Genomic DNA, 27,232 nt, shown 5'->3' on the forward strand with positions numbered 1-27,232 from the left:
TATGGTGGGCTGTCACTGAAATGTCTGGAGGCCATGGGGTCATAAGCACAAAAGACCAGTACATTAGATGGATTTATGAAGGAATCACCTTATATTCTTACAATCCCTTGGAGGACTGGAAGCAGGAAGTGGCAAAAGAATGACAAATGGCAAAAGCCCTTTCACCAGTGGCTACCATGGTAGGAGGGAAATGTGGCCATCACAAATACCCATCTAAGGAACCTGTCACCCTCCAGATGTTGCTAAGACTACAACTCCCATCATCCCTGACAGTTGGCCATGCTGGCTGGAACAGATGGGAATTGGAGTCCAACAACATTGGGACAGTCACAGGTTCCCTACCCCTGGTCTAGTGGCCAGTTCAGACTGGCATGCCACAGTTTTGTGTACAATACTGCACACCTGCATAGGGCAGGGGTCCCCTATGCGGCACCCGCAGAGCTCTCCACTCCCTGCCACCTTCAAAAATGTCTTTTTAATTTTTAAAACTTGAGAAATGTTACGGCGCCAGGTTTTCCTTCCTGTTCCTGAACCTGCTGCTGATCAGCTGTTCAGGGTGCAGGAAAAGAGGAAAAAGTTCCTTCCTGGCCACACCCAATCTTCTTCCATCCACACAGACATTTCCCCTTTGCTCTCTCTCTGTCTCTCCACTCCCAGCCTTTAGCCTCACTATTTCTTGCCACCCAACCCCTTTCCTCCCTTCCCCATCTCTAGCCTTCTTCTTTCTCTCCCTTCCTAGCCCCTAGTCTTGCTCTTTCTCTCCCACTCTCCCACTATCTTGCTGTTTCTCTCCACTCCCAGCTTTGCTATTTCTCTCCCCCAACCCCATTCCTCGTTATTTCTCTCCCCCTTCCCTAGCCTTCTTCTTTCTCTCCCTTCCTAGCCCCTAGCCTCGCTATCCCCCCCGCCCACACACACACACCTCTTCACCTTGCTATTTCTCTCCTTCCTGGCCACTAGCCTCACTCTTTTTCTCCCCTCTATCCATTTGCTTTTCTATTTCCCTCTCCCTCCTAGCCTCTAGCCTCACTGTTTCTCCCACACACGCATCTCTTTTGACTAGCCAGGCCTCCATGGTAGCCATTATGTGACTAACCAGATGCTCCATGGGAACCATTTTGAAGTGATTCCCACAGCACTTTCTCAAATTCCCAAATGTGCCCACAGGTCCAAAAAGGTTGGGGACCCCAGCATAGGGAAACATTAGAGCCCTGATAAGTGAATTAATTTCAGTGATGGCCATACTTGGAATTGAGCAAGGTCTGAATATTTGCTCTGTCTACTGACTTCCACACAAAGCACTCGTCCTCCTCTCAGAAGTAAGTAAGTTTACTCAGTTGTTGACTCGAGACCCAGGATGATGTAGTGGTTAGAGTGTCAGACTGGGACTCGGGAAACCCAAGTTCAAATCCCCGCTCGGCCATGGAATTCACCGGGTGACGTTGGGCCAGTCACTATCTCTCAGCCTAACTGTCATGGTGGATACTGAGCCCATAGAGCCCCAGAGCAGTTCTGATTCTGAGGAGGACCAACCACCCGTGGGAGAGGAGCTCGCTCATCTCTCACAGGCACAGCGGCAGGGAGAGATTCCTCCTGCATTTCTGAGAGAGATATTGACCCTGGCAGCAAGAGAGCGGGGGATGGGGCCTTGCTGGATGCTCGGCAAAGACGGAGGGAACGGCGCCTGATGGAGGGTGCCGAGAGGCGGCGCTCTGCCCGCTTGGCGCTAAAACAACGGTCGCGTCCCAAGGATCCCCAGGTAAGAGGGAGGACCTCTCCATAGCCCATAAGTTCAGAGTTTTCCCGCTCTTCCTCTTCAAACGGGGACCAACAGCCTTACCCGGAGCTTAGGCTACTCTGCTAACTACCCCAGTGCGTTTCCTTGCTTAGTCACTGGTGATTAGCATCTGAAAGAGTCATTAAGTTGTAAAGGAATAAAGCCTTGGAAAGAATCCCTTTCGTCTGTGTCGTGAGGTGGCTATTGGAGGGGACTTAAGGAGGCACCTAGGGCGCTCCTGACACTAACCTACCTCACAGGGTTGTTGTGAGGATAAATGGAGATGAGGAGGATCAAGTACGGTGCCTTGGGCTCCTTGGAGGAAAAGGTGGGATATAAATGTAACAAATAAATCCCACTGTGTTCAGTGAGGCTTGTTTCCCTGTAAGTATTCAAAGGATTGAACCATCAATGCTTTCAGATGCATAGGAAACCAGCTACAGCTGTTCCTCACCCACCGCCCACTTTATAGACTGACATCTTTGCCGTTGTTGTGGTAGACTGTAAGGTCACATCCCCACGATCATGTACTGTTGGATGTCTCCTATATTCATTCTTCATTAAATTCTGTATTATTTTGCAGCTTGCGATACTGGTTACTGGGGTCAGTCTTGTGGAAACTCATGTGACTGCAATAACAGTGCTGGTAGCTGTGACCCTGTTACTGGGGTTTGCTTCTGTGAAGCGGGATATATCGGGAAGCGTTGCGAGCAGAGTAAGCCATTAACCATGTTGAAGTGGAGGAATTCTTAGAATCAAGGGGTGGAAATTGTTTTTCCTGTTATATTCATCTAGGAAAGAGTCCAATTAGTTGGTACATTTTTCAGGATGTGGAATAGTGCACTTGGGGGGATTCAGATTTCAGCCTCTCTAGAATGTTTAGCTTAAAATTTGTACTCCAGGAGGAAAGCTGTTTTCAGAGTTGCTTGGGGTCAACAGCTAGTTTGTCCATTAGACTTCATGTTAGGATAAGTAGCATTCATTATTTTTGCATCTTTGCTCTTCAGGTGTAGAGTTGGTTACTTAATGCTTACTTTTATCCATTTCCTTCCCCATTTTGGTAGTTTTAGGCTGTATTTCAAAATAGGAAATTAACATAGCTTCTATCTACATCCATAAAATCATACTTCTAGGATTAGCAAAACTTACTTGCCTGCCTGCCTGCTTTCTCTCTCTCTCTCTCTCTCTCTCTCTCTTTCTTTCTTTCTTTCTTTCTTTCTTTCTTTCTTTCTTTCTTTCTTTCAACAAAGGCTGAGCCTCCCAGGAAGCTAAGTTCTCCACCCAATGCCGCAATCTGTGCTTTGTCTGCGCTCCCTCGGAATAGTGATACTCACACTCAGCCACAGAGCTATACCCCATGATTATTTTTAAATGAATTTCTGTAAAAGCAAAGTCAGTCCTTCATTTTGTTTGCGCAGGCAGTAGTTTAAACTAATTGGAGAACCTCCAGAATTTATCACAGGCCTGTGCCCAGTTTTGTCCCAACGTGTCTCTTGCTCTGCATATGTAGGATGCCCCAAGGGAACTTTTGGCCTAAGCTGTAAATACAGCTGTTGGTGCAAGAATGGAGCAGCCTGTGACCACGTGAGCGGAGCCTGTAGTTGTGCAGCTGGCTGGACAGGAACTTTTTGTGGAAAAGGTATTTCTCCCCCCCTTTACCTCTCGTTTTCTTTCTTTAAAAAATCAATGCAATTATCAACAGTGACGTTTTCTGCAGATTTTAAGTCTGTTGTAATGATCGTATTGATCAGTTCAACAGGCTAGGGGATAATTTACCAGCTCAGTGATATGCCTGCAAGAACAGACACAGCAGGCCCAGTCTCTTAACCGTGGTTAAAGAGATCTGGAGTCCATGACAGGACTGCGTGCTCCTCTCCTCTGTGGGGTAAGTTCCCTCCCTCCAGCTTTCACCCTGCTTAATTGCAGCACCTATATTAACTGCAGTAAAAGCTAGCTATTTATCCTGCTTAACCAGGGTTCTTCGCTTGCATCAAGCCCAGGCTAAGCAGGACTTTAGCAGCCGTTAACATCATTGCTGATATATTCCTTTACTGCAAGAATACAGTAAACCCCGGGGCTGCATGCAATGCTGGCTTGAGCCGGAGGCATTTTTCTACCTTTCTCATAATACTAGAACCCAGTGGGGACTTCCCAGTAAGCCGGTTGACAGACAGATAAAAGGAAGTACTTCTTCACACAGCACATAGTTAAACTATGGAATTCACTACCACAGGATGTAGTGATGGCCACCAATTTATAGAATCATAGAATAGTAGGGCTGGAAGGGGCCTACAAGGCCATCGAATCCAACCCCCTGCTCAGTGCAGGAATCCAAGTCACAGCATCCCTGACGGATGGCTGTCCAGCCTCGTCTTGAATGCCTCCAGTGTGGGAGAGCCCACCACCTTCCTGGGTAATTGATTCCATTGTCGTATTGCTCTAACAGTCAGGAAGTTTTTCCTGATGTTCAACCGGAATCTGGCTTCCTGTAACTTGAGCCCATTATTCCGTGTCCTGCACTCTGGGATGATCAAGAAGAGATCCTGGCCTTCTTCTCTGTGACAACCTTTCAAGTACTTGAAGAGTGCTATCATATCTCCCCTCAGTCTTCTCTTCTCAGGGCTAAACATGCCCATTTCTTTCAGTCTCTCTTCATAGGGCTTTGTTTCCAGTCCCCTGATCATCTTCGTTGCCCTCCTCAATTTGGATGGCTTTAAAAGGGGTTAGACAGGTTCCTGGAGGAGAAGGCTATCAGTGGCTACTAATCCTGATGGCTATGTGCTACCTCCACTACCAGAGGCAGTGAGCCTATGTACACCAGTTGCTGGGGGACATGGGCGGGAGGGTGCTGTTGCACTCGTGTCCTGCTCGTGGGTTCCTGGTCAACAGTTCGTTGGCCACTGTGTGAACAGAATGCTGGACTAGATGGACCCTTGGTCAGATCCAGCATGGCTCTTCTTATGTTCTTACGTTCTTGGTGGTTGTGGGCTGCACATGCATGCACACAGCAAGCACATGCCAACACAGCAGCAGGGAAAAAGCAATCTGTACCAGGATTGCTGGGGAGAGTAGAGCGGCTTGTCTCCAGCCCCTCCCCCTGTGCTCATGATACAGATGCTCTTTAATTACATTTTTCATTTCATTTATTATATTTCTGTACCGCCCCATAGCCTAAGCTCTCTGGGAAGTTCACAAAAATTAAAAACACATTATAAACACATTATACAAAGTGCAAAACCATTGACATAAAAACATATAAATAGATAGCACACATACAGACAACATATATCTAAAAACAATTTTTAAACAATCAACCAAAGACAATTCTGGACCTGATTAAAAACTCATTATATGCTGCCAGATGCCTGAGAGAAGTGGGCAGTTTTAACCTGGCACTGAAAAGAGAACAACGTTGGCATCAGGTGGGCCTCATCAGGGAGATCATTCCATAATTGGAGGGCCACCACAAAGCAGGCCCTCTCCCTTGTTGCCACCCTCTGAGCCTTCCTCAGAGGATGCACCTGGAGAAGGCCTTAGAATCTGAACGTAGCGTATGGGTCAGTTCATGCCGGGAGAGGCCCTCCCTCAAGCGCTTTACAAGTGAGGAAAGAGTCGTCTGTATCATGATCACTGGGGGTGGGAATTTGTCGGGGGGGGGGTCACAGCACCTATGGCGGGGGAGCAGCACAAGTAAGGCCTTTCAGGGGACTAACAGGTGTCTGGGCTGTAGATTATGTCTGCTTTACTGCTATTAAAAGCAGGGGAGAGAGGAGAGGCTGCAGTAAAGGAAGTGGTCTTTCCACTGCCTGCCCCGAATCTCTTAAACTCAGCCTGACATCTGGTCTGTAGAGAAAGAGCTGTCCTTTAACAGTGGTTTTACAAACTCATTTCCCAGAAGCTTAGCAGAGGTCAATGAGAAGAAGGGGAATGGCAGGCAAGCTTCCCTGAAAGACAGCTAGCCCACAATTGGCAATCCCATGCAGGAGAGGGTCGTGTTCCGCATCACAGTTCACCAGGGCGACAGTGAGACCTAACAGGCCTTGCTGGCATCAGGGATGGAGACGACTTGTCTGTTTCTACCCTGTGTCACTTTCATATGTTTTTAACCACCATTCCATAGCGTTCAAAGAAGAGCAAATTCTGTTGGATACCTACGTTTTGATGATCCTCACTGGCCTGAGAGGTGTGGATCACGAAAATTCATATAGGAATCTGTACAGATTGAATTCCTCGAGCATCCTAGCTGACAATCCTGTGTGTGCGCCCTAGAACTCTTGGCAGAATACTCTGCAACTCCCTAGGGTTCCACAGCATAGGCATAGGGGTTCCTCAGCTGGAAAATTGATATGGAAATTGTTCTTTCAAGCTATGGAGTTGGAAAATCTCTGAATTATAACATTATTAGATTGCTATTAAACTATAAAAGTGTCACCTGTTACCACATAATACTTGTATATCCTTTTGCTAAAAGAAAACAAAAGTTGATTTTAAATGGATTTCCGGTCTACTGCTCATGCAAAGTTGCTTCACCGCCTGGTGCTGGATAGAGAAGAAAAGCAAATAAGCAGCATCCTGTTTTGGATAAATACAAATAATGCATATTCAAGCTAGGGTTGAGAGAATCACTGATGCTCGAGCTCACAAGTTCCATCTCAGTGCTCGGTCGGCCTTGTTCCCATTCCCAATTGCGAGCTTTCTTGTGGTTGTTGCTTGAATGGGAAAAGTGCATATTTGGGTGCAGATTTTTTAAAGCACGCACCTAAGCACGTACTTTTCCCCATTAAAGAAAGCTTCAAAATGCATATTTTCCCCCAAATGTGCATTTTTTAAAGTGCACCTTTTTCTAAAGTATGCATTTAACAAACATGATCACAAGCTCAGGACTATATGAGCTTTGCCTGCAAAATGTGTTCACATTCAGGAGTGCTAACAGAGCAAGTTCTGGTGTTAAATGAAAACTAAATTCCTGTGCAACCCTAATTTAAGCAAGTGCTTTGCAGGAAAAGGTATCTAGTTTGTCACAATTTAGAAACCTCTATTTTCTCCACTAAATTTGTTTGTCATGCAAAGCTGTTAAGTTATTTTGTAAGTCAGCACATAAGGACTGACTATATTAGAACATATTCCCATGTTCTAACATACTGTGTTGTTCCTGAGTAAATTGCAAATTTCATGTCTTGTGTACATCTGCTGCCCTCTAGTGGAAAGAGGGCCAGTTTGCAACATTGGCCAAAAAAATGCAGACAGTTGTGTCATTCCATTACGAAAACAAAAATCAGACAGATAGGAACAGTATCATAATGTCTTTATTGAGATCAAAAAGCAGTGAACTAGCCTTTAAGTCACAGGACTGTTTCTTAGGGTCAATGTTGAGAGAGAGAGAGAGAGAGGAAAGAAGGAAGGCAGGCAGGCAGGCAGGCAGGCAGGCAAGAAGGAAAGGAAAGGAAAGGAAAAGAGAAAAGGCTGGGAGAGAGAGAGAAAAGGTGTTGTTTAATTCAAGAATCTGCAATATCTCCACTGGATGAGCAGCCAGGACTATGGAGAGACAGCAGACCTTACTTTGTGCATTTTCCCTGGTCCCATACCCCCTCCCCTGTGACACATGTAAAGAGTCTGTGAGTCTAATGAAATATGATGCAAACAACTTAGCCATGTGAGCGTTTCATGTGGCACCCTTCTCGTTCAATTGTTCTTACTATATTCAGGTAGTGTTACATACCACTGGTCCACACACGCTGCAGGTGTGCCAATGTGTGGGATGGCAAACCAGGGTAACTAAGACTTGGGCAAAGCCTGCATGGGTAGAGGATGCTCTCCTCTGCAGGCAGTACCCCGCCCCACGTGGAGGGAGCTACAAGAATGGCTAGGGAAAGCAGCAGAGCTAATGTGCCCATCCCCACATCCCCTCCCTGCCTGTAGAGTTTACACATGAGAATAGGTCTATTGTACGGCTAATGCTTTTTCCTCAGGTTCCATCAGTCCATATGGCACTTTACCATAATCGCCCATTGCACTTGGGCTTAAATCCTGAGATACTTACTGCAAACCAGGTAGGACAGAATACATAGAGTCTGCTCAAGTATAAGAATACTGACACAGATCACCTTCAGCCTTACATCAGTGTAAATCTCTAAAATCTTGTTCCTGATGTCTCGTGGATCTTTTGGTGAAATTCTTCTAAGAATCAGAATCGGTCTTACCTACATAGGATCGGAGATACTCCGATCCGTATCTGTGGATCAGATATAATCATAATGAATGGACTTTCTAGCCTTTCCTATTGTCTTAGATATGTGATTCAGAGTTTGTTATACAAAACCCAGCATGGCGTATGAGCCCGGTGTATTTAAGATTTTCCTTTCCTCCCCATGCTTTCCTATGTTTCATCAGGATTGGTAAGCTGGATCAAGAGCACTAAGCTAAAAATCTATTCATTCACCATGACGCACGGACAACCAAAAATCATTCTAGGGAGCTTCCCTACAACTGATAGACAACTGATGGACTTCTTCCCCTTTCCTTTCCCTCACCCTCCAAGCCTTTGTCAGGACCCATCAGGCTTGTACCTTGGACTCGGCAAGCCCTACTCAAAAGAAAAGGAGGAGCAGGATCCTGTGGCAGACCCTAGTACAGGCAGTTAATATCCCCTGAGGTAAAGCTAGAGCCATCCCCTCAGAAGACATCCCACCCGAGCAGATTGCAGTAGACTCTCCCTCATAACCTCAGGAACAGTGCTGATGACTGTCCAGTGCCAAAGCTCCAATCTGGCAGTACAAAACCTGTTTGGCAGCTTGAAGCCTCCCCTATCTGGTCTACATGTGACAAGGAAGCAGCCCCTGCATGCACAAAGGATACTGTAGAGTTGGACAAAATGCAGAAAAGAGCAACCAAAATAATGAAGGGGCTGGAGCAGCTTCCCTATGAGGAAAGGTTACAGCATCCGGGACTGTTTAGTGTAGAGAAAAGGTGAGTGAGAAGACACATGATAGGGATGTACACAATTATGCATGGTGTGGAGAAAGAGGACAGAAGAAGTTTTTCTCCCTTTCTCATAACACTAGAACCCAGGGTCATCCCATGGAGCTGAAGATAAAAGGAAGTACTTTTCACAGAGCGCATAGTCAAAACTATGGAATTTGCTACCACAGGAGCCCGCTACCTAGGGAGGTAGTGGGCTCTCCCACACTGGAGGCATTCAAGACGAGGCTGGACAGCCATCTGTCAGGGATGCTCTGACCTGGATTCCTGCATGGGGGATGGCCTCGTAGGCCCCTTCCAACCCTACGATTCTATGATTCTATGTAGTGATGGCCACCAATTTGTATGGCTTTAAAAGGGGATTGGACAAATTCCTGGAGGAGAAGGCTATCAATGGCTACTAGTCCTGAGGGCTATATGCTGCCTCCACTATCAGAGGCAGCATACCTATGTACACCACCTGATGGGGAACGTGGGCAGGAAGGTGCTGTTGCACTTATGTCCTGCTTGTGGGTTTCCCATGGGCAGCTGGTTGGCCACTGTGTGCACAGAATGCTGGACTAGATGGGCCTTGGTCTGATCCAGCAGGGCTCTTGTGTTCTTATACTCACCTCTCACCCTTGAAAACACAAGGAAATATAATTGGAGTGAATGGATTATTCTAATCTGATAATCTGGACTGGCAGCCGGTTGGCCACTATGTGAACCGGACTAGACGGAGCCTTGGTCTGATCCAACATGGCTCTTCCTCTGTTCTTATGCTCTGAATCATGGTCCTAAGAAGACCCAGAAAGAGGCAGAGGCACCGGGTCCATTCTAAAACCAGCAGTCCCTAGGTAGACCTCTGAGAAGCACCTCAGTCCTAGAAAAAGCCACGGGTTCTGGGCTGCTTTGCAAACCCACCTGCTACGCACACTCGCTGGGTTCGGACAATACAACAAACCATGCCCGGCGAGGGTAATTATGGTAATGACGTGGTGCACAACTGGCATGTGCGGGGCGGGAAAATAAATTACGATGGCTTTTTCCCCTTCTCCTATCATATGAACATCACTGCCTGTCAGGATTCCCTTTGTCCCCACTGATCTTCAGTCACCGAATCAAACCCAGACAAGAGGCTTCAATCTACAGCTTTTAATTCCATTACTACAAAGGGTCATACAGATGCAAATTCTCAGTGACTCTCAGTCTGTAAGGAAATGCCTTCAGGGGGTTCAGAAGGTAGCTACAAACACTGTTTGAAAGAAAGGTGGGCTCACTAGCCTAACTTAAGGGGTGGGGGGAGGTCTCCCTCTCTCCCGTGAGGCTTCTAAGCGCTGCTGTTCACCCAGGGCCAATTGGGAGGACCTCCTGAGTTCCACCCTGGCCATTTCCCTCTTGGCTGTGCGTCTGCGCCTTGCATCTATTAATTCAGACTCGCCAAACACCGCCTCTCCCCGTTCGCTATCTCTCACGGGAGCGGTGAAGGGGGACCTTCCTCCAGCTGCACCTTTGAAACCTGAGGAGCCTGCCTAGCCATGTCTGGACTAGCCTGGGAACGTACCTCCCCCATGTCTGGTGGTTCTTCTTCAGACTCTGAGCTAATCTCCCACTCCCTGCGCTCAGAAGCACCCCTGACATTGCCTCCAAAAGGGTTCCCAGCTGTTTTTTTTCTATACACCTGGAACTTCTACATGTTTCAACCATGCAGAAGAATGGGCGCCCTTTAATTTTTTTAATGCCTCTCCCCAGCGGCATCAGACCCCTAGAGGTCCAGTGTCATCAGGAATAGACAGCAATCCTCGCCAGAGGCTTTCTACCCTTTCTCTCTTCACCTGCTTCTAACTTACGGCAAACTGGGGCCATTTTCCTAACTCCGGGAATAGGACCCTCTTGCTCTCATCCCTGCTTGTAGCCATGGTCCTTTCACTACCAGCTTCTCCAGTCTTGTCCCTTGGAACCCCGGTCCCGCAAACCTTTGGGCTCTTCCTTTGCATAAGCCTAACCTCACATGACCCTGTTCTTCCCCCCACTTTCCTTACCAGGATTAATGTTCTTCCCTGTGTATTTGCGATGAGGCAAAAGCCTTTGCATCATGCCCCCAATTCACACTGTATATGGTGCTATTCCCCTGATCTTGTATTTTCTTTATTTTCATGTGATTGTCTAAATAAATATTACTACTGAATTCTGTGTGAAGAGTGTTTTGTGCCTAGGCCAACAGAATCAGTTCTGATCAACCGCACCTCAGCTTCAAAGACCCCTTTAATCTGTGCTTTGTGGAACATGAGCAAGCTTAATCACAGGTTTGCAGAGGATACACATTAACATAGGGCAGGGGTGTAGAACCTCTGGTCTAGGGGCCAAATTTGTCCCTCCTGGTGTCCCAATCTGGCCTTCAGGGGTTCCCTAGATTGTCTCTTTCCCTCAACTACCAATTTGGTGGTTTCCCAGCTTTTTTGCAGTTTTTTCTCACTCTAAAAGGTTGAAATGCCTCTCCTAAGGCTTAGTTCCTGAGAGTAAGAGTTTTAAGTTAAAATATGCTGGTATATTTGGTATTTTGATCCCACCCCTTTCGCTCTTGGCCCCCCCCCTTTTGCCTTCAGCGCTGCTCACAACTGGAATGTAGCCCCTGCAAGCTTCTCCAGAATGGAATTTGGCCCTTGGGCTGAAAGAGGTTCTGCATCCCTGACATAGGCTGTCCAGAATGAATGGACTGACAGTTGTTATTAGGGATGGTGCAGGTGCCCAATTCCATCTGGGAATCTGGCAGAACACCCCCTGCCTTTACACCCGAGCCCTGCTTGCTGAGCCCCTGCTCCTGCTTGTCCCCTGCCTGCGCTCAGCGAGTGGCCCGCACTCACCCCGGCAGCCTCATCAAGCTCTGTGGTCGCCATTTAAAAAAAAATAAAATGGCGATTGCAAAAATGCGCATATTTGCGATCGGCATTTTATTTTTCAAAAAATGGTGACTGCTGAGCTCGATGAGGCTACTGGGGTGAGTGTGGGCTGCTCGCCGAGCGCAGGAGAGCCTCGAGTGCGGTCTGGGGACCAGCAAGCAGGGGCAGGGGCTGGGCAGGTGCCCGGAGTACCCAGACGGGGGTGGGTTCACACATCCCTAGTTGTTATACCAGCCTCTACCCTTCCCCCATGTAGCAAAATCAGTGTTTGGAGCAGGGTAACAAGATTTTACTATATGGGGCCCTATTAGAGTTGCTGCCTTGGGGGCAGGGAGTGGAGGGGGTTCACTTGGCTACCCTAGACCCTAAAATGCTAAATTGTAATAGTGTTCTCATGTTAACTCCTCTATAGTGGGCTCAGGCTAACAGGAGAAGCTTCCAACCATTTGTATTAATATCCTGGCCTGGCGCAAGCAAGGGATGCAGTCACAGCACTCCATTGGATGGAATTCCTTTGCATCCATGTGGCTAGGATTCAAATGTTGCTCTTGTTACGAAGTCATTCTATCGTAGGCCTGCCGATTGTGTAACCCGTCCATCTAATGCCACGTTGGACCCATCAGTCCAGTGTGACCCGCCAAGTTGTCACCAACTTGGTGGGTCACATTGGAAGAGGCCTGCTGCTCCATCAGTTTTCAACTAGAGGTTTTGTGCTCCTCTCTCGACAGCATAACTTTCTGGCTAACTCTCAAATGTGCCGTATTTATACATTTCCTGGCTGATGGAAGCCAATTTTATAGTCCAAATACCACTTTGCCTTCAGTGCAAGGACAGGCTCTTGGATCAATTCTATAACTAAAGCTTCAATGAATGCATTCCCCTGTTACTTCTGAAAAGCTCTGTTTGAGTGCTGGTAAATGTTGTTTGCCAGATGGATATATACACAAATCAGAATTACATTCTCTTCCTTTTTCCTCTTCAGCTTGTCCAGATGGCTTTTTTGGGCTCGACTGTCACCAGGTGTGTGACTGCAAGAATGGAGCTGCCTGTGATCACATTGTTGGAACTTGCCAGTGCCTCCCTGGCTGGATAGGACCCAAGTGTGACCAATGTATGTATATTGGAACAGATTTTCCAGTAAGCTCCTCTACAAGCTACTCAGAATACATAGGCTATGATACAGCAATCTGTGAATACCAGATCCATGTATGCAGTGTGATTTATCAAGCCATTTTCCCTACAGAACGCCTAGTCTGTGTTTTTTGCACTCTCCCAAGTTTAAAAATCAGCTTGCAGCTTACTGGCAAGAGCTGCTAGGGAGCCAGTGAGCAAATAAAGTTTGATGTGCATATATTATTGGTTATGTATGCATACAACACGTCACTGGATCAGAGACATAGATTGTATTTGTTCCTCTTTTTTTAAAAAAAAGAAAAGATGGGTTGATTAGGCTATGATTATTTCAATTACTATATGATGGTCTAGCTATTTGAAATGATTACCACATGTTGGCTGTAACTTTTGTCTTCTATATTTAATCACCACATCCATGTGTCATCCAAATCCACTCCTAATAGCGATAGATTGATTTTATGGGTACATTTGAACAGCAATATTCCCACCGTGCGTTGACTTTTTTGAAATCACTGTATGATGGGATCCACATGGAAATGGGTCACGGAAGAAGCCCAGCATGCAAGCGACTCTTCAGTCTTAACGTTAGATAGACATTTCTCATCCAATTCCACATAGATCCTGTTGCGCGATGATTGTACAAATCAATCTGTTGTGAGGAAATTATTTGTCTGAATTCCCCCTTTAAAGTGTGCATATTGTACTCTATGATATTTTTCTTCTGAAATTTATTAGACATTCCTTATTTCATTGATACATTCCCCTTACGGACCTGGTTAGTACTGTCCTTTCCTAGATAAAAATCATCAAGCATTTGCCAGAGATAACCCATGATGAACAGCTAGTTTCTCCTAGGAAAGCTTTGTTTGAAACCTGGGCACAATGCCCAATGAATGGGTGTCATGACTCAACTTAGTATATCTCATGTTGTTGCATTATGGATTGAAACTACTACACCAGCAACTTCTACCATCACTACAGACAACATATCCCTTACACAGCTGAGAAAAGGGTGGATCAAGGGCGAAACTAAGGATAAACCACTTACTGCCCATCTTGTACTCATTTCAGTTACCATTGAATGAGTTCTTTGCACCTGAGATTGTGGCCACATTCAGACGATCATAGAGGCGGGAGAACTCATCTTGGGTTCTTTCCCCGCCCCTACACGTGGTGGTTGCACGGCCACAGTTGGCATAATTACGCACGATGCAGTGCAGGTTGCCGTGTCATCCAGACGTGGCACAGCAGAAGTGGCTTCTCACCCACCCCACAGCCCCTGCTGCACGTTATGGGTTGTACAGTGGGTAAGAAGCCAGCCCCGCGTGCCAGGTTTGGACAACACGGTAACCCGTGCTGCATCGCAGGTAATTATGTAAACCGTGGTCCTATAACTGGTACACATGGAGGTGGGGAAAGAAGCCACAATGGGTTCTCTCACCTCCATGCTTGTCCGAACCTGGTCACTGTATTTATAACAAGTTTCATTGTTACATGGCAACAACACTTGTATCATGTTAACACAGCCTCTGCACATCATCATAGCAACACCTAACTGGAACAGGGTGCAACCCTGCTAGTTGTACTATACTCCATTTGTGCCATGCAAAATGAGTTTAACTATGTGTATGTGTCTGTGTGTGTAGATATAGATACATTTCAGTGGTAGAGCTCATGCTTACATGGAAGTTCAATCTCTGCCATTTCCAGTTAAGAGGATTAGGAAGCAGGTGATGGGAAAGACCTCTGCGTGAGACCCCTGGAAGAGCTGCTGAAAGCCAAAGTTTTATGTATTTATTTATTATTAACATTTATATGCCACTTTATCTGCTAAAGAGCCATCAAGGCAGTATACAGCAATTTAAAGCCATAAAACCTTAACACAATAAAAAAAAAGAATGTTAAGAACAGTTAAAACATTAAGGGTGCAATCCTTTTTTATTGCATTTCTATACTGCCCATAGTCTGGGCGGTTTATAAACATTTAAAAAGTCCTACAGAACCCCATTGCTGGCTGGGGAATGCTGGGAGTTGTAAGACTTTTCTCTGTCTAAACATGCATAGAATTGCGCCCTAAAGTAGAATAAAGTAGAGTAGACACTGCTAGGCTAGATGGACAAATACTATAAGGCTGCTTCCTATGGACAGTATCCAGCGCGGTCACTCCGTTACACCACTGACAAAGTGCTAGCACAAGCAACCCCTAGCACATCACTTATATGCTCATGCAGTGGGTTCTCTGGGGAAACCTGTTGTGCCAGCATACGACTTTGGCATTACACTAGAGGAGCGGCAGCATTGGATACTGCCCTATATTTCTATTTTCATTAACCTTGCAGTTAGTATCCCAAGTCCAAAAAGCTGTGTACGTGTCAGGGCTTTTTTTTTCGTTTTCCTTTTTAACCTTCTTTCCATGACCCTTTGCCCCATCACACTCCCAGAAAGCTGTTTCTGAAAGTGGTGTGATAGGCTGCAGCCAGACGTCTCACTCCATTTCCCATGTGTACCTATAAACCTCTATGGATCTTGGTCTTTAGAAATATCAGAAAGAATCTCATTTTCACTGTTTCATAATTTAATTCTGTCAGATTAATAACCCATTCCTAGTTATCAGTTGCAAAGGAATAAACTACAAAGGAAGGCATTTGGGAAAATCTGTCAATTATTTTTTTAACGTTCTTTGTTTATTAATAGTCCAGATGTTGCTAATTTTAAGCCAGTGAAAACATAAGTGGTTTGGTTTGGTACATTTTGGAGGTCAGCAACAGTATAAAATCAGGAAAAATATATTACAGGTTTTTACTTAATTTACTATTACGTATTCACAATCAAACGCTTAAAAGCAAAACAGAAATGTTTAAAATACAAAAACTTTTTATACATTATTTACAAAATGCTATCCTTATTGCAAGAGAGAAATATCTAAGAGTGTTAGGATTTATTTATTTACCATACATATATAGATGCCCATCAACATATGTTCTCTGGGTGGCTTACAGAACTGAGAATAAAATACAATATTTAAAATACAACAATCACAGTAAAATGCCTTTCTTTTTTTAGGATGATTTTGAAGTTGATGGTTTTAATGTTTTCAAAGAAATAGCTGTTGTTGTTTTTCCCCCTGGGATACAGTTGACAGAAATTAAGAATAAAGGAGAAAGAAAGGAGGGAAGAACTACGGAGCGCAGGCAAAGGGATATCTTTCAATAATAACTTAGGTGGAAAAGAAAGGGAACTGTGCAGACAAGGTTGGCACATGGCTTTGGCAGAATAGGGCAAATGCTAAGGACCACTGTTAGGAATAAATGCTGCCATTTTAGTTCTCACTTGGCATGAGGCTCAGCTAGGTCAAAAGTGGTGAGCATTGTCTCTGACCATGCCAAAGTGTGCAAAGTACGTGCATTATGCAGACTCTTCTGTGACAGCTCAGGAGACAGACCATGAGCCTTATGCCCCTCACTGGCCATGTCTGCACCCCTTGTCCCAAGACATATTATGGCGCCCTTCTAGGCCAAGGTGTCCAAGGACTCCCAGAAAGCCGAAGTCGGCTCTGTACAATGCTGAGCTTAGAATATCTCCCCCCCTTTGCGCATGGGCACGCGCGCACACACTCCCCACACACCAAAGGTCATGACTGAGGTTGCATTTTTGTTTCTGAGCCTCCCACAGATAATGCTCAGAATGCTTTTCCATTTTCCTTTGCATCGATGAGGGCCAGAACCTTGCTTTTAAAAACCGTTAAAATTGAAAGCTGAGATATTTCACAACACCAGATTTTTGTCACTGATACCGTACTCTGTGGTTGTGCAGTGAACCTTTGATCCAGTTGTTTCCACCATTTGTTAACGGAGCAACTTAGGGAGAGAGTTCTTCATCTCTGTAGCGGCCTTCTAAGCCTGGTGAAATATGTGCCTATTGTGTTTCCTCTTGCTGTTGAAGAGCCTGAGGTGTTACTGAATCGGGGGCTGATAGCTTTTCTTTGGTTACAGTCCATTTGCTCTGACTTTCCAAACATCTATAAAGTTAGCAATCTATCAGCTTAGCCTCTGACTGATCTTTGCAAACTATTTATTAAAAAAAAAAGAAACAAAGCCCAACAACCCAGGAAGCTTTGTTTCTACATAATAAGTTTAATTAAGAAACAAAGTCCTTCATCTTCAGTCATGCCTGTCTCCTTCATCTTCCCACTAAAGCGCACTGTACTTGTATCCGAAAGCCACTATTTGTCCTTGTGCAATGGGACCGTTAAAGCTTTCTATTCCACCTTTGATTTATTTCTTGCACTAGTTAAGGTGCAACAGCCTTCACAACTTCTTTTGCCTCCAAGTGAAAGGGATAAGGTCAAACAACAATACAGAAAGGTATGCCCCCTTTTCCCTCTTAGCTAAACAATGAATCATCACTTTGACTTTAAGACCAGCCAGTAATGCCTTGTAATACATGGGTGACACTGCTGGTTTCTTCCAAAGGTTGCTATTAAAATGGTCGGGTGATGGCTGGCTTCCAGGTCTTCTGGCAATGCACAATGACATCGTATTTATATTCAGGCCTTGAGGTGCAGAGTGATGGAGAGATCTTCTCCTAAGAGAGTAGTAAAAGGTTTGGAGGGGAGCATGAGACTAGCGCATAATTGAGACAGAAATTGATTTGCTCTAAGACTTAATGCTATTAAAAGCCGCTGGCTTAGGGAGGCCGCTTGGCATGAATGAAAAAGCTTTTCAGAATTATTGATAAGGGAGGATGCAACCCATCTGCAGAGAACTTGTCAACAAGCGGGAATAAAATAAATGAGCTCCCCTTCGTTCCTTTACCATGCAGAGGACACCAGCCTGTAGGGTGAGTTTGAAACACGGATTGCAAGCGGTTGCAACATTTATGAGCTTTGCTCATAGCCAAGGTTGACTTGTATTGGGGAGTTTGAAAGGCTGCACAAATGGCTGATTCACCTTCCAGGAGCAATAGAAGCCACTAATATTTGTGTCTAGGGCGGAGCGAAGGCTCCACCAGAAACAGCAGCCCCACAATTCCCTCCTGTCCCCTCCCCTCCAGCAAGTAGGGACACTCAGCACGTGATGGGACGTGGCTACGCTGTGAGGCCCCGACCCCCACTCCACTTCATTGGCAACTGCAGTGATTCAACATGGAGTTCTGTGATGTCATGTCAGACATTTTGCTTTATAAGTTGTGAGGCTGCAAGGTGGAGGGTGAGATTTGGGGCTGCTAGTTGTCATCAGCCATGTGACTCTCATAATGTCTAGTTCTGGTCAAAAGTAAATTAAGATAAAGTATATCTATCTGGCCATTGCCACGAATAAGTGGTTAATTTCTAAAGGATTGGTGCTGAAGCTTTTGCTTCCCTGGAATTTGAACCCCCTGACCTAGAAGCCCTGCCTTTTAATGTGAGATGTGCGGAAGTGAACTGTGGTTATCCAGGGGTGACAGAAGTATACCCTGTGTTCTGTCAAAATAATACTCTGCTTTATTATTATTTTGCAAGTGGTACTTGCAACAAAATGTTGCAGCATATCCCCAACGTCTAAGACAGGGGTGGGCAACTAGTGGCCCTCCAGATAGTTTGGCCTGTAACTCCCCAAATCTCTCACCATAGGCTATCCTGACTAGAGGTGATAGGAGTTGTAGGCCAAAACATCTAGAGGGCCACAAGTTGCCCACCCCTAATCTAAGAGGATTGGGTCCAGCCAGCCTTAGAATGTGGCCAAAAAAAAGTTGAGAGAGAGAGAGAAGAAAAGAGAACTACCACAACCAACAATAAGTTCACCCCAACCAAACTTAACATCTCTCCCCACCCAACATCACCTGTAAGTTTCGCTCCTCCCAAATTTCACCCTTCCATGATTTTCAAGCTAAAAGTTCTCATTTGATCATTTTTGGCTCAACCCTACTCAATATTCCATACATCCTGGAAGCTCTTGGGTCTTTGGGGAGTTTATAATGTTCTTTTTCTTTTAATTTACAAATGTATATACTTCTGTGTACGTTGGGTGTATTAAAACTACTGTTTTGTTTTTGGATGAACTGGTTTCACTTCCAAAAAGATAGGCGCCCACTTGGCCATCCAAGTTTGGTGTGTGTGTGTGTATGTATGTATATATGTGTGTGTGTGTGTATGATCACACAACAGAATGTTGCATTGTATCCCTGATGTTCATGTATTACCTGAGGCTGTGGCTGAGGGGAATGAACAAACAAAAATTAACATCAAAGACAGCAATCCCTTCTCTAACTTGGGTGTTACTTCATATGCAAGATTTGGAGGTGTGGGTAGGGGGTATTGGAACAATTTAAAGTGCAACCAATCTGCATGCAAGTCAGTGGAGCATGAGCGTCTGCATACAATTGAGAACTGGGTTTTGCCTGGGAGGAGGCCTGAGGGGGCAATTTAAATAGACTGACCTTCTCTACAACCTGAGCATATATGGGATTTTTGAATGGGAATCCAAACCAGCCTCAGCTCCCTCAGCACAACAGTATAACGCTGAACGGTATATATTCTCTTGGCTTAACCTGCAACATGGGAAGAGAGAAAAAAAGGAAGACGTTGTTTCTGGTCAGTTGACCAGCAACACCGATTCTTGCCTTTCTCTCGCTCTCCCACCCCTTTTTAACCCCTTGCATTCAGTCACTCCACCTCCACCCTATCATGCACTCTCCCATTCCATTTCCCCCACCTTCTGGTTTTCTTTCCAGTTGACTCCCAACATTACATAAGAACATAAGAATTGCCCTGCTGGATCAGACCAAGGTCCATCTAGTCCAGCATTTTCTTCACACAGTGGCCAACCAGCTGCCCACAGGAAACCCACAAGTAGGACACAAGTGCCACAGCACTTTCCAGCCCATATTCCCCAGCAACTGGTGTACATAGGCATTTTGGATTTTTCTACCCCTTAAGGATTTTTTTTTTTAAGATTTTGGGTGTACTTCTGCATGCTGATTTCCCCCCTCTTGTTGCTAGGTGTCCCTGTTGTAGCTGCAAAGGTGTCAGAACTCCTGGAATAAGTTCAGCATTACTAGGAGTGATGATAACGATGATGTTCCAGAGGTGAGGACTATCACCTTGACTAGGTTCCAAGGCTGGGAGGACTTGTTCTCAGGGCTGAACTCTGTCCAGTCTTGGATCTGCTGATCAGCAATGTGGCAAGGCACAATAATGAAGGTGGGTTTTCTTCCACATCCTCTGGCAGAATCAGCTGTTCTTTCATAGCACTCTAGAGGGCACCCAAAGGCATTTGTGTAGCTGTTTACAAATGTCCAGTATCTGTGGTGGCAGGGCTTGCTTGGTTGGAAGTTGGCCAGCAGGAAGAAACACAGTACACCTGCCAGCCATGCCCAGAGGATATGAAAGACAAAGAAGCGCCCCTGAACTCAGCGATCGGCAGAGTAGCTCAGAGTCTGAAGAGGAATCGCAAAATGTGGGAGAGGCCTAGGCAGAGATGGATAAGCCTACTCCTCAAGCTTCAAAGGCACAGCTGGATGGAGAGGGCCCCTCTTCTCCCATTCCTGTGAGAGATAGCAAACAGGGAGAGGAGGGGTTGGTAGAGCCTGAATTCTTAGACGCTAGACGCAGACACAGAGACAAGAGAGAAATGGCAGGGGCAGAGCTTAGGTGATCTGCCCGATTGGCCCGGTGGGAACAGCTGCGTTTAGAGTCCTCACGAGATAGAGGCAGATCCCCCACACACCCCTTAAGTTAGGTCAGCAAGCTCGCCTGTTCCTCAGATGGTAGGCAACTTTTGTAGTTTTCCTTTGAACTCCCTGAAGGTATTTCCTTCGTGTCCTTTGTGGTCAGTGACAATTAGCATCTGAATGACCCATTGAATTAAGTGGATTAAAAGCCTTGGAATTGAAGTCTCTTGTCTGTGTTTTGATTTGGATTTTGAAGTTTTACAGCAGGGGCAAAGGGAAATATGACAGAATAAGGGGAGGCACCCTCCCTAGTGAGCTCAGAATTGGCAAGACTTCCTTCCCAAGACCTTGACACCAATGGCCCATTCTGAATGACCTCCCCTTTCCTCCACCATGACAACCCAGGTTTTGGAGGAGGAGAAGAGTGAGGGGTGTGACTTGAGGGTTGCTAGGGTCTGTCGCAGAGCAAAGTGGGAAAAGTTAGAGGCAAGGCTCAGATGCTCCGCCAAGTTGGCCACTCAATGAAAGCCAACATAGGAGGGAGCCACCCTAAGGGAGGGGCATCCCTGTGAAGCTATTCTGGCTGAAAAGTTCTTGCCCAGACTGCTGGCAACTTCTCTAACTTCCACTTCATCTCTTCTATTGATATTCGTAGATGTGTGGATTATCTGTTTCACTGCAGTCTGAGAGTTTCCTGGAATCTGTATTTGTAAAGAGGGTTGTTGTTGTTGTTGTTGCTGAGTTGTTAAGTCGTGTCCAACTCTTCATGACCCCATGGACCATACCACGCCAGGCCTTCCTGTCCTCCGCTCTTTCCTGGAGTGTGCTCAAATTCATATTCATTGCATCAGTGATGCTATCTAGCCATCTCATCCTCTGCCATCCCCTTCTCCTTTTGCCTTCAATCCTTGGAAATTCCCTCTGCTCTTCCCCAGTAGTATATTGGACACCTTCCGACCTGAGGGGCTCATCTTCCGGCGTCATATGTAAAGGGGGTAGTCATTAACTAATAAAGAAGTGTAGCTCAAAGCCTTGTTTCCTGGAGTGTGTTGATTGTGGAGGGAGAGGACGAAGGAACATGGCACTGTGCTAGTGGACATCACAGCATTCTTAATGCTGCATGAAAAAGTACTTCCTTCTGTTTGTCCTGATGTCACTGCTGACGAGTTTCATCATTTGATTATATTGTCTCCTAATATTTAGCTCAGGAGAGCAGAAACTCAGGATTGGGGGCCAAATCCAGCCCTCCGGGGCTCCCCAGATGTCCAAGCCCCCTTCCCTAAGCCCCACCCCCTTTCCCTTGACCACTAATCATTTGGTTAGTTTCTGGCTTTTGTGGAGTTTTCTCCCCCTTCTAAAGGGTTGAAATGCCTCTCATAAAGCTTGGTTACTGGCAGCAAGTGCATTAAGCTAAAGTGTGCTGCTGTTGTTTTGGTATTTTTGTCCTTGCATTTTTTTTCCCTTTGGCCCCCTTGCCTTTGATCCAGCCCTTCACTGGAATGCGGCCTCTGAGAGCTTCTCTGGATTGGAATGTGGCCCTTGGGCTGAAAGAGGTTCAGCACCCCTGATTTAGACAGTGAACAACTTTGCTCTTGCAGTGTCGGTAATGATTTCATAACTTGTATTGTGTGCAGTCCCATGGGCTATCTTTTTCCCTCGATGCTAAGCTTAAGGAGCAGCCCCCAGGCACTTGCAGAAGACATGTTTTAAAAGCATAATGCCCCCAAGTTTAGTCCCTTACATCGCCAGGTAAAGCATTTCATTAAGAAAGACCACTGCCAACCCACAATTCCCAAATGGTGTGCCAAGTCACATTACTGTGCCACAGACAGGGCTGAAATGTGACAAAAAGTTAAACACCCATTTCAGTGCAGAGCTGAGATCCCACCCCGCCATTTCACAGCTCCATTCACAAGTAGCAAAATCCAGGGAGGAGGGATTCCAGTTTTCAAGGGATTGTCGGAACTTGTCACTGGAATGTCCACAGTGATGGATACCATTTGCCCCCCAGAAGGCCCAGTCATAGTGACACTACATCAACAGATAGCATTGCTCCAGTTGTCTTTTGGGAAAAACATGGTGGCCACCAGGCACTGATCACCAGGAAGAGCTCTGTGGCGGCAGGGATCCCACCTCTGAAATTTTAAATGAAAATTCTCTGGAGAACTTTCAGCTCAGTCGTGTGTTGGGTGCATCCACCACTTCCAGAGGGGAAAGTCCCCTCACCTCTGCCAGTGTACGGGCTGTGCCATCATCCTGGAGGAGGGATAAGGTTGCACTAGATTTCTCCAGTGGTGCAATCCAAGAAGCATCACTGCTGTCCAGAAGGCATGATCCCATTTCTAGGCCCTGCTTGATCTGCAAATGAAAGAAGAAAATGTAATATTGGTTAAGCTATCTGGCAGTTGCAAGGAGGGTGCTTGCCTTTTGTTCTGGGAGCTCACTGAGAAAGGGCTTCATCACACAGAGCTTTTATCCTGAGATTGAGATTCACGGATGTTTGCGGGCTCTTTACATGATGCTGTGACCCTGTCGTGACCCTCCGGCAATAAATCCCCTTTGTTCCGTTTTTAAATAGATCGCCGATAATGAGCTATCAAATTACCCTGTTGTGTTCTGCTTCAGTTTACTCCATGAAAAGACTTAAAGCAGCAAGAAGAGGAGCGAGATCAATGAAAGATAATGGAAGACTCAGATGGGGGCGGGGGAGGAAGTGGGTGTAAAGGGAGTCAGTGGTGATCCTGCGTTTAAAACGGAAGCAGAAAGCCCCATTTTAAATGCAGGATCTTCTTGGGTGAAGATTGAGATATGCCTCAGATTTTAATCCAGGGGAAAAAACCCAACCTGAGTTTAAAAGTTTGGAAAAGGCATTAGTAGGACATTGGCCTGATTCTGGATAAGGCAGCGCTCTTCATTATTAGGGGTGGACGAAAGTCACCTGTCGTCGAAGCTTGTTCACGGTGGGGGGGAGGCGCTTCGCTGCTCCCCCCGCGAAGTTCAGGCCGGGGGGGGAGGCTTCCCGGCCGAAATTCAGGCCGGGGGGGAGGCTTCCCGCCTCGCCTGGCCGAAATTCAGGCCGGGGAGGAGGCTTCCCGCCTTGCCTGGCCGCGAACTCCAAAGTTTGTTTGTTTGTTTTTTTAAACGCCCCCGTGATAGGCTACGTTACGATTTACGTAGCCTATCACGGCTAGATCTGCAAAGTCAGCCATGATAGGCTACGTTAATCGTCACGTAGCCTATCATGGGGGCGTTTGTTTTTTTTTTCTTTTATTGGAATGGCGGTGGCGGCAGCCGGTCGAAAGACCAGCTGCCGCTCCCGCCCCGCACGAACACCCGCCGAACCGCCGGCCGGACCCGCCGCCGGGAGGGACATTCGGCAAAGGTAAGTCCCGTCCTGGGGGGGGGCGTGGGGGGAGGGAGGGTGCGGAGAATTTCTCCCCGAAACTTGTTCGGGGGGCCGAACACGTTGGCGCTTGGCCCCCCAAAGTTTCGGGGAGAAATTCTCCACCATCCCTATTCATTATACCAAATCAGATCTGGGTAACATTTTTCTTCATACTGTGAGCACAATGGCATTAAAAGAAGAGAAAGAGTGGGTGGCAGTTTTCAAACAAATATGCCAAGTTCTGAAATGGGGGATCAGAATGAAGTGTGCAAATTAAGAAGTGTGTGTATGTCTGAAATAAACACACTCACATAAACATTTCCTTTGTTTTGAGCAAAGAGTTTGAATGTTCGTGGTGCAAACCTGTCAGTTGGGGGGGGTGAATGTCCACATTTAGTGTAGAATATGAGCTAGACATGTCCATATTGCCCTTTTGAGAGCACCCTGATAGGATCTCAGCTCCATATTTTATTAGAGGAATTCTGCCAGCTGCAAAAAAGAAAACTCCTTCTTCGCAGAAGGTTTTTTTAAAAAACCAGGCAGCAAATAAACAAACTGTCTATCTGACTGTCTGTGGCTGTTTGTTTTATATAGAGACATTCTAAAATGTAGGAAGAAGATGGCTGATATATCACGCAAATGATTCTGTTCGTTGCTTTTAAAACAAACCAGCAGAAACACCATTCAGATTCTGTTATGATCATACATATTTGTAGGCCCAAGCTGTTTTGTCAGTCATGAGCAATGTACAAACACATGTGTATGACTTGAAAGGATGGCCCATTGTAAGTCAATTCTTCTCTTTGTTTTCTTTTAATTGAGTTCGAAATGAATTTGATGTATGCTTTGATGTCTTGTGACTGGGCTTTATGATTCATTTTCTCTTCTTCTCTTTCTCTCTCGCCAGCTTGTCAGGATAACAGTTATGGACAAGGCTGCAGTCGGAGCTGCAATTGTAAGAACGGAGCACTCTGTGATCACGTCACTGGGGCGTGTATGTGCACAGCAGGGTGGAGAGGAGCAGTCTGTCAGGAAGGTACATTGTGAATTTAAACTTAGTCCTAGTTCTTTCAAACTGCAGATGATGTGGTAAACTGGTGTCTGTAGTGCACCATTTCAGAATGCAGGTGGGGGTTCATGTGGGTAGGGACTCATCCACTTAAAAAAGTTCCCTTCACATGCAGAACTAGGAGAGAGGAGAGAGGCAGGCAAAGAGGATGTCAGGGCTTGCCCCACCTGGACATTTCCGTCAGTGATATAGCAGAGCCAGGGTTTGCAGGGACTTTTTGATTAGCTGGGATGATGATACCATCTGCCACCCCCCCCCCCCTGCACAGAATTTCCTGTTACCTCTGAGCATAGTTGCAATCCTCACAGTAGCTGGAGGGAAATGAAGTTTGCCAGCAACAATATATTGTTCTCTGTTGTAATGCAAAGTATTTTGGTCTTGAATGGGCAATTAAGACCCATTAGCTTTACAAAAGACCTGCTCCTGGTGGAGATACAACTGCTAGAACTGGTTTGGGGACTATGGATCAACACAGTGTCCTGGTTTTTTTGTTGGCTTCTCCTTGGGGGCATGGCTATAGGGACTGTCATGTTGAGCGCCTGTACTTTAAACCCACTACACCACTGGCCATCTACCATTAGCTGCCCTGTGGGAAGAATTCCAGGAGAGAGAGGTGAAGACCTCAGCTGGATTCCCACCACCACCACACACGGCCATCTACAGCACTGTGGGAAGGTTTCCAGGAGAAAGATGAGGCAAACACCAGAGACCTGCTTCTGTTCCAGCTGGACTCCCCTTGTCCCCAGGGCTATCTTCTACCAACAGCCCTGTGAGAAGGATCCTGATGATTTTTTAAAAAAATAATTGTTAATATGATTTATTGTGACTTTATTATTTTATCTGTTACTTGTAAGCCACCTTGGTAGGATTTGTATCCTGAAAGGCAGCATATAAATAATTGTAACAGATAAATAAATAAAACTAGGCGCTGTTCAGCATATGAAGCAGAACAAGATGGTAGAGTTGTGAGGTGGCTGTCCTGCATTGGCTGCAGCAGACCCTGTTTCCTACTGGCTAGGCACATGCTGAAGGCTTTTAACACTAAAGCTTGCTGAGCCCCACCCAGGGCTTCGCTGCATTGCATTAGAGCTCTCTGGTCCAGAGCCCTACTCATGAGGAGTTGCTTTCCCCTGAGGAGTCCTTCTTTGCAAGCAGGCACTCCTCACGGGAGCCCTAGTGGCCTGCCACTTGAGGCAACGATGCTCCTGGGGGCAGGAACAGATCTTGCAGCCACCACCACCCCCTGAGGGCCCAGCCTCCTCCTGGTCTGGTGACAGTGACTGATCTGGGGCGCTCTCGGTTTCTGGGAGCTCCAGCTCTTCCTCTGGGGAGGATTCCTCCAGTGGGGACATGACAGTGGCAGAACAGCCTGTACCATTTCAGACTGCAGGTCAGGATGCCATTTTTGAAGGCTTAAAAACTGTCTGGAAGTAGGAAACTCACACAGTGGCACAGCTAGGGCTGGCCCTCAGGGTCAAAATCCAGGGCCCCCCAAAATGACTGCCCAGAGAGAAGCAGCAAACAGGCCTGGCATCAGGACCTGGGCCAACCACCACAGCTGTGCAAGGGCCCACCAGGGCTGACACTGGTTGTATTTGTAAAAAAAGATGTTACAGTTAGGGGGCAGCTTGTTAGGCATGGACATGGTTATGGATGCTCATTTTATTATTTTTACTTTTAAAATATACTATCCTTCTCACTAACAACATGCTGCTTATTCCCAAGTAAAAGTATTTAGCATCAGGGGACCCAAAGCAAACCCCATTTTATTCCAGTAGGCAGGTTTCCTGTAGTACCATTTTTATTTTATTTTATTTATTTGTTTATTTGTACTACTTGTTTACTGCTTAATATCCTAAACTCTCTAAGTCATTTACAGTGAATATATAATACAGTGTAAACCAAATGTTAAAACTTTGTAAGAACAATATAAAACAATAAATAATTACAAACATTACAATGAAGACAATAATAAAACATTAATAAAACAGAGCAGTGTCATAATCTATTACAAGCCAGGGAAAGCAAACAAATATGTAAACAAATATATCTTTAAGAAGCATGTGAAGCTCACTGCAGTTTCTGCCTCTGCAACAATACCTGAGAGGGTGTTCCAGAGGTTGGGTGCCAGTACTGGGAAGGCCTGCTTATGTGCTATTACCTGGTGACACTGTTGGTCATGAAACAACCAGTAAGGCTTCCTCAGAAGATCTCCGATTGACTAGATGTATATCGGGTGGGCATCATATCCTCAATACACACCTTTAAGAGTAAGCCTTTAAGGGAGCAATCCTATGGCTGCTAGACAGCAGCTAGACGCTATAGCGCGGAGCAGCCCCATCCTCCATGCTTGCAAGAGG

The 27,232-nt window shown here is 46.0% G+C and overlaps 1 protein-coding gene across 1 annotated transcript in view; it reads left to right on the top strand.

Annotated features, from left to right (window-relative positions):
* Window positions 1–27,232, top strand: part of LOC146351522 (uncharacterized) — a 328,001-nt gene that overhangs the window by 258,355 nt on the left and 42,414 nt on the right. Inside the window, exons 21-24 of the mRNA XM_084847469.1 lie at window positions 2,361–2,492; window positions 3,288–3,416; window positions 12,617–12,745; window positions 24,711–24,839. Of these exons, the coding sequence (XP_084703595.1) occupies window positions 2,361–2,492; window positions 3,288–3,416; window positions 12,617–12,745; window positions 24,711–24,839 (519 nt within the window). The remainder of the gene's footprint in view (window positions 1–2,360; window positions 2,493–3,287; window positions 3,417–12,616; window positions 12,746–24,710; window positions 24,840–27,232) is intronic.

Source organism: Heloderma suspectum, chromosome 3 (genome assembly GCF_057233095.1).
Source record: "Heloderma suspectum isolate Gila_16-S chromosome 3, 16-S_ref, whole genome shotgun sequence".
Taxonomy (NCBI): domain Eukaryota; kingdom Metazoa; phylum Chordata; class Lepidosauria; order Squamata; family Helodermatidae; genus Heloderma; species Heloderma suspectum.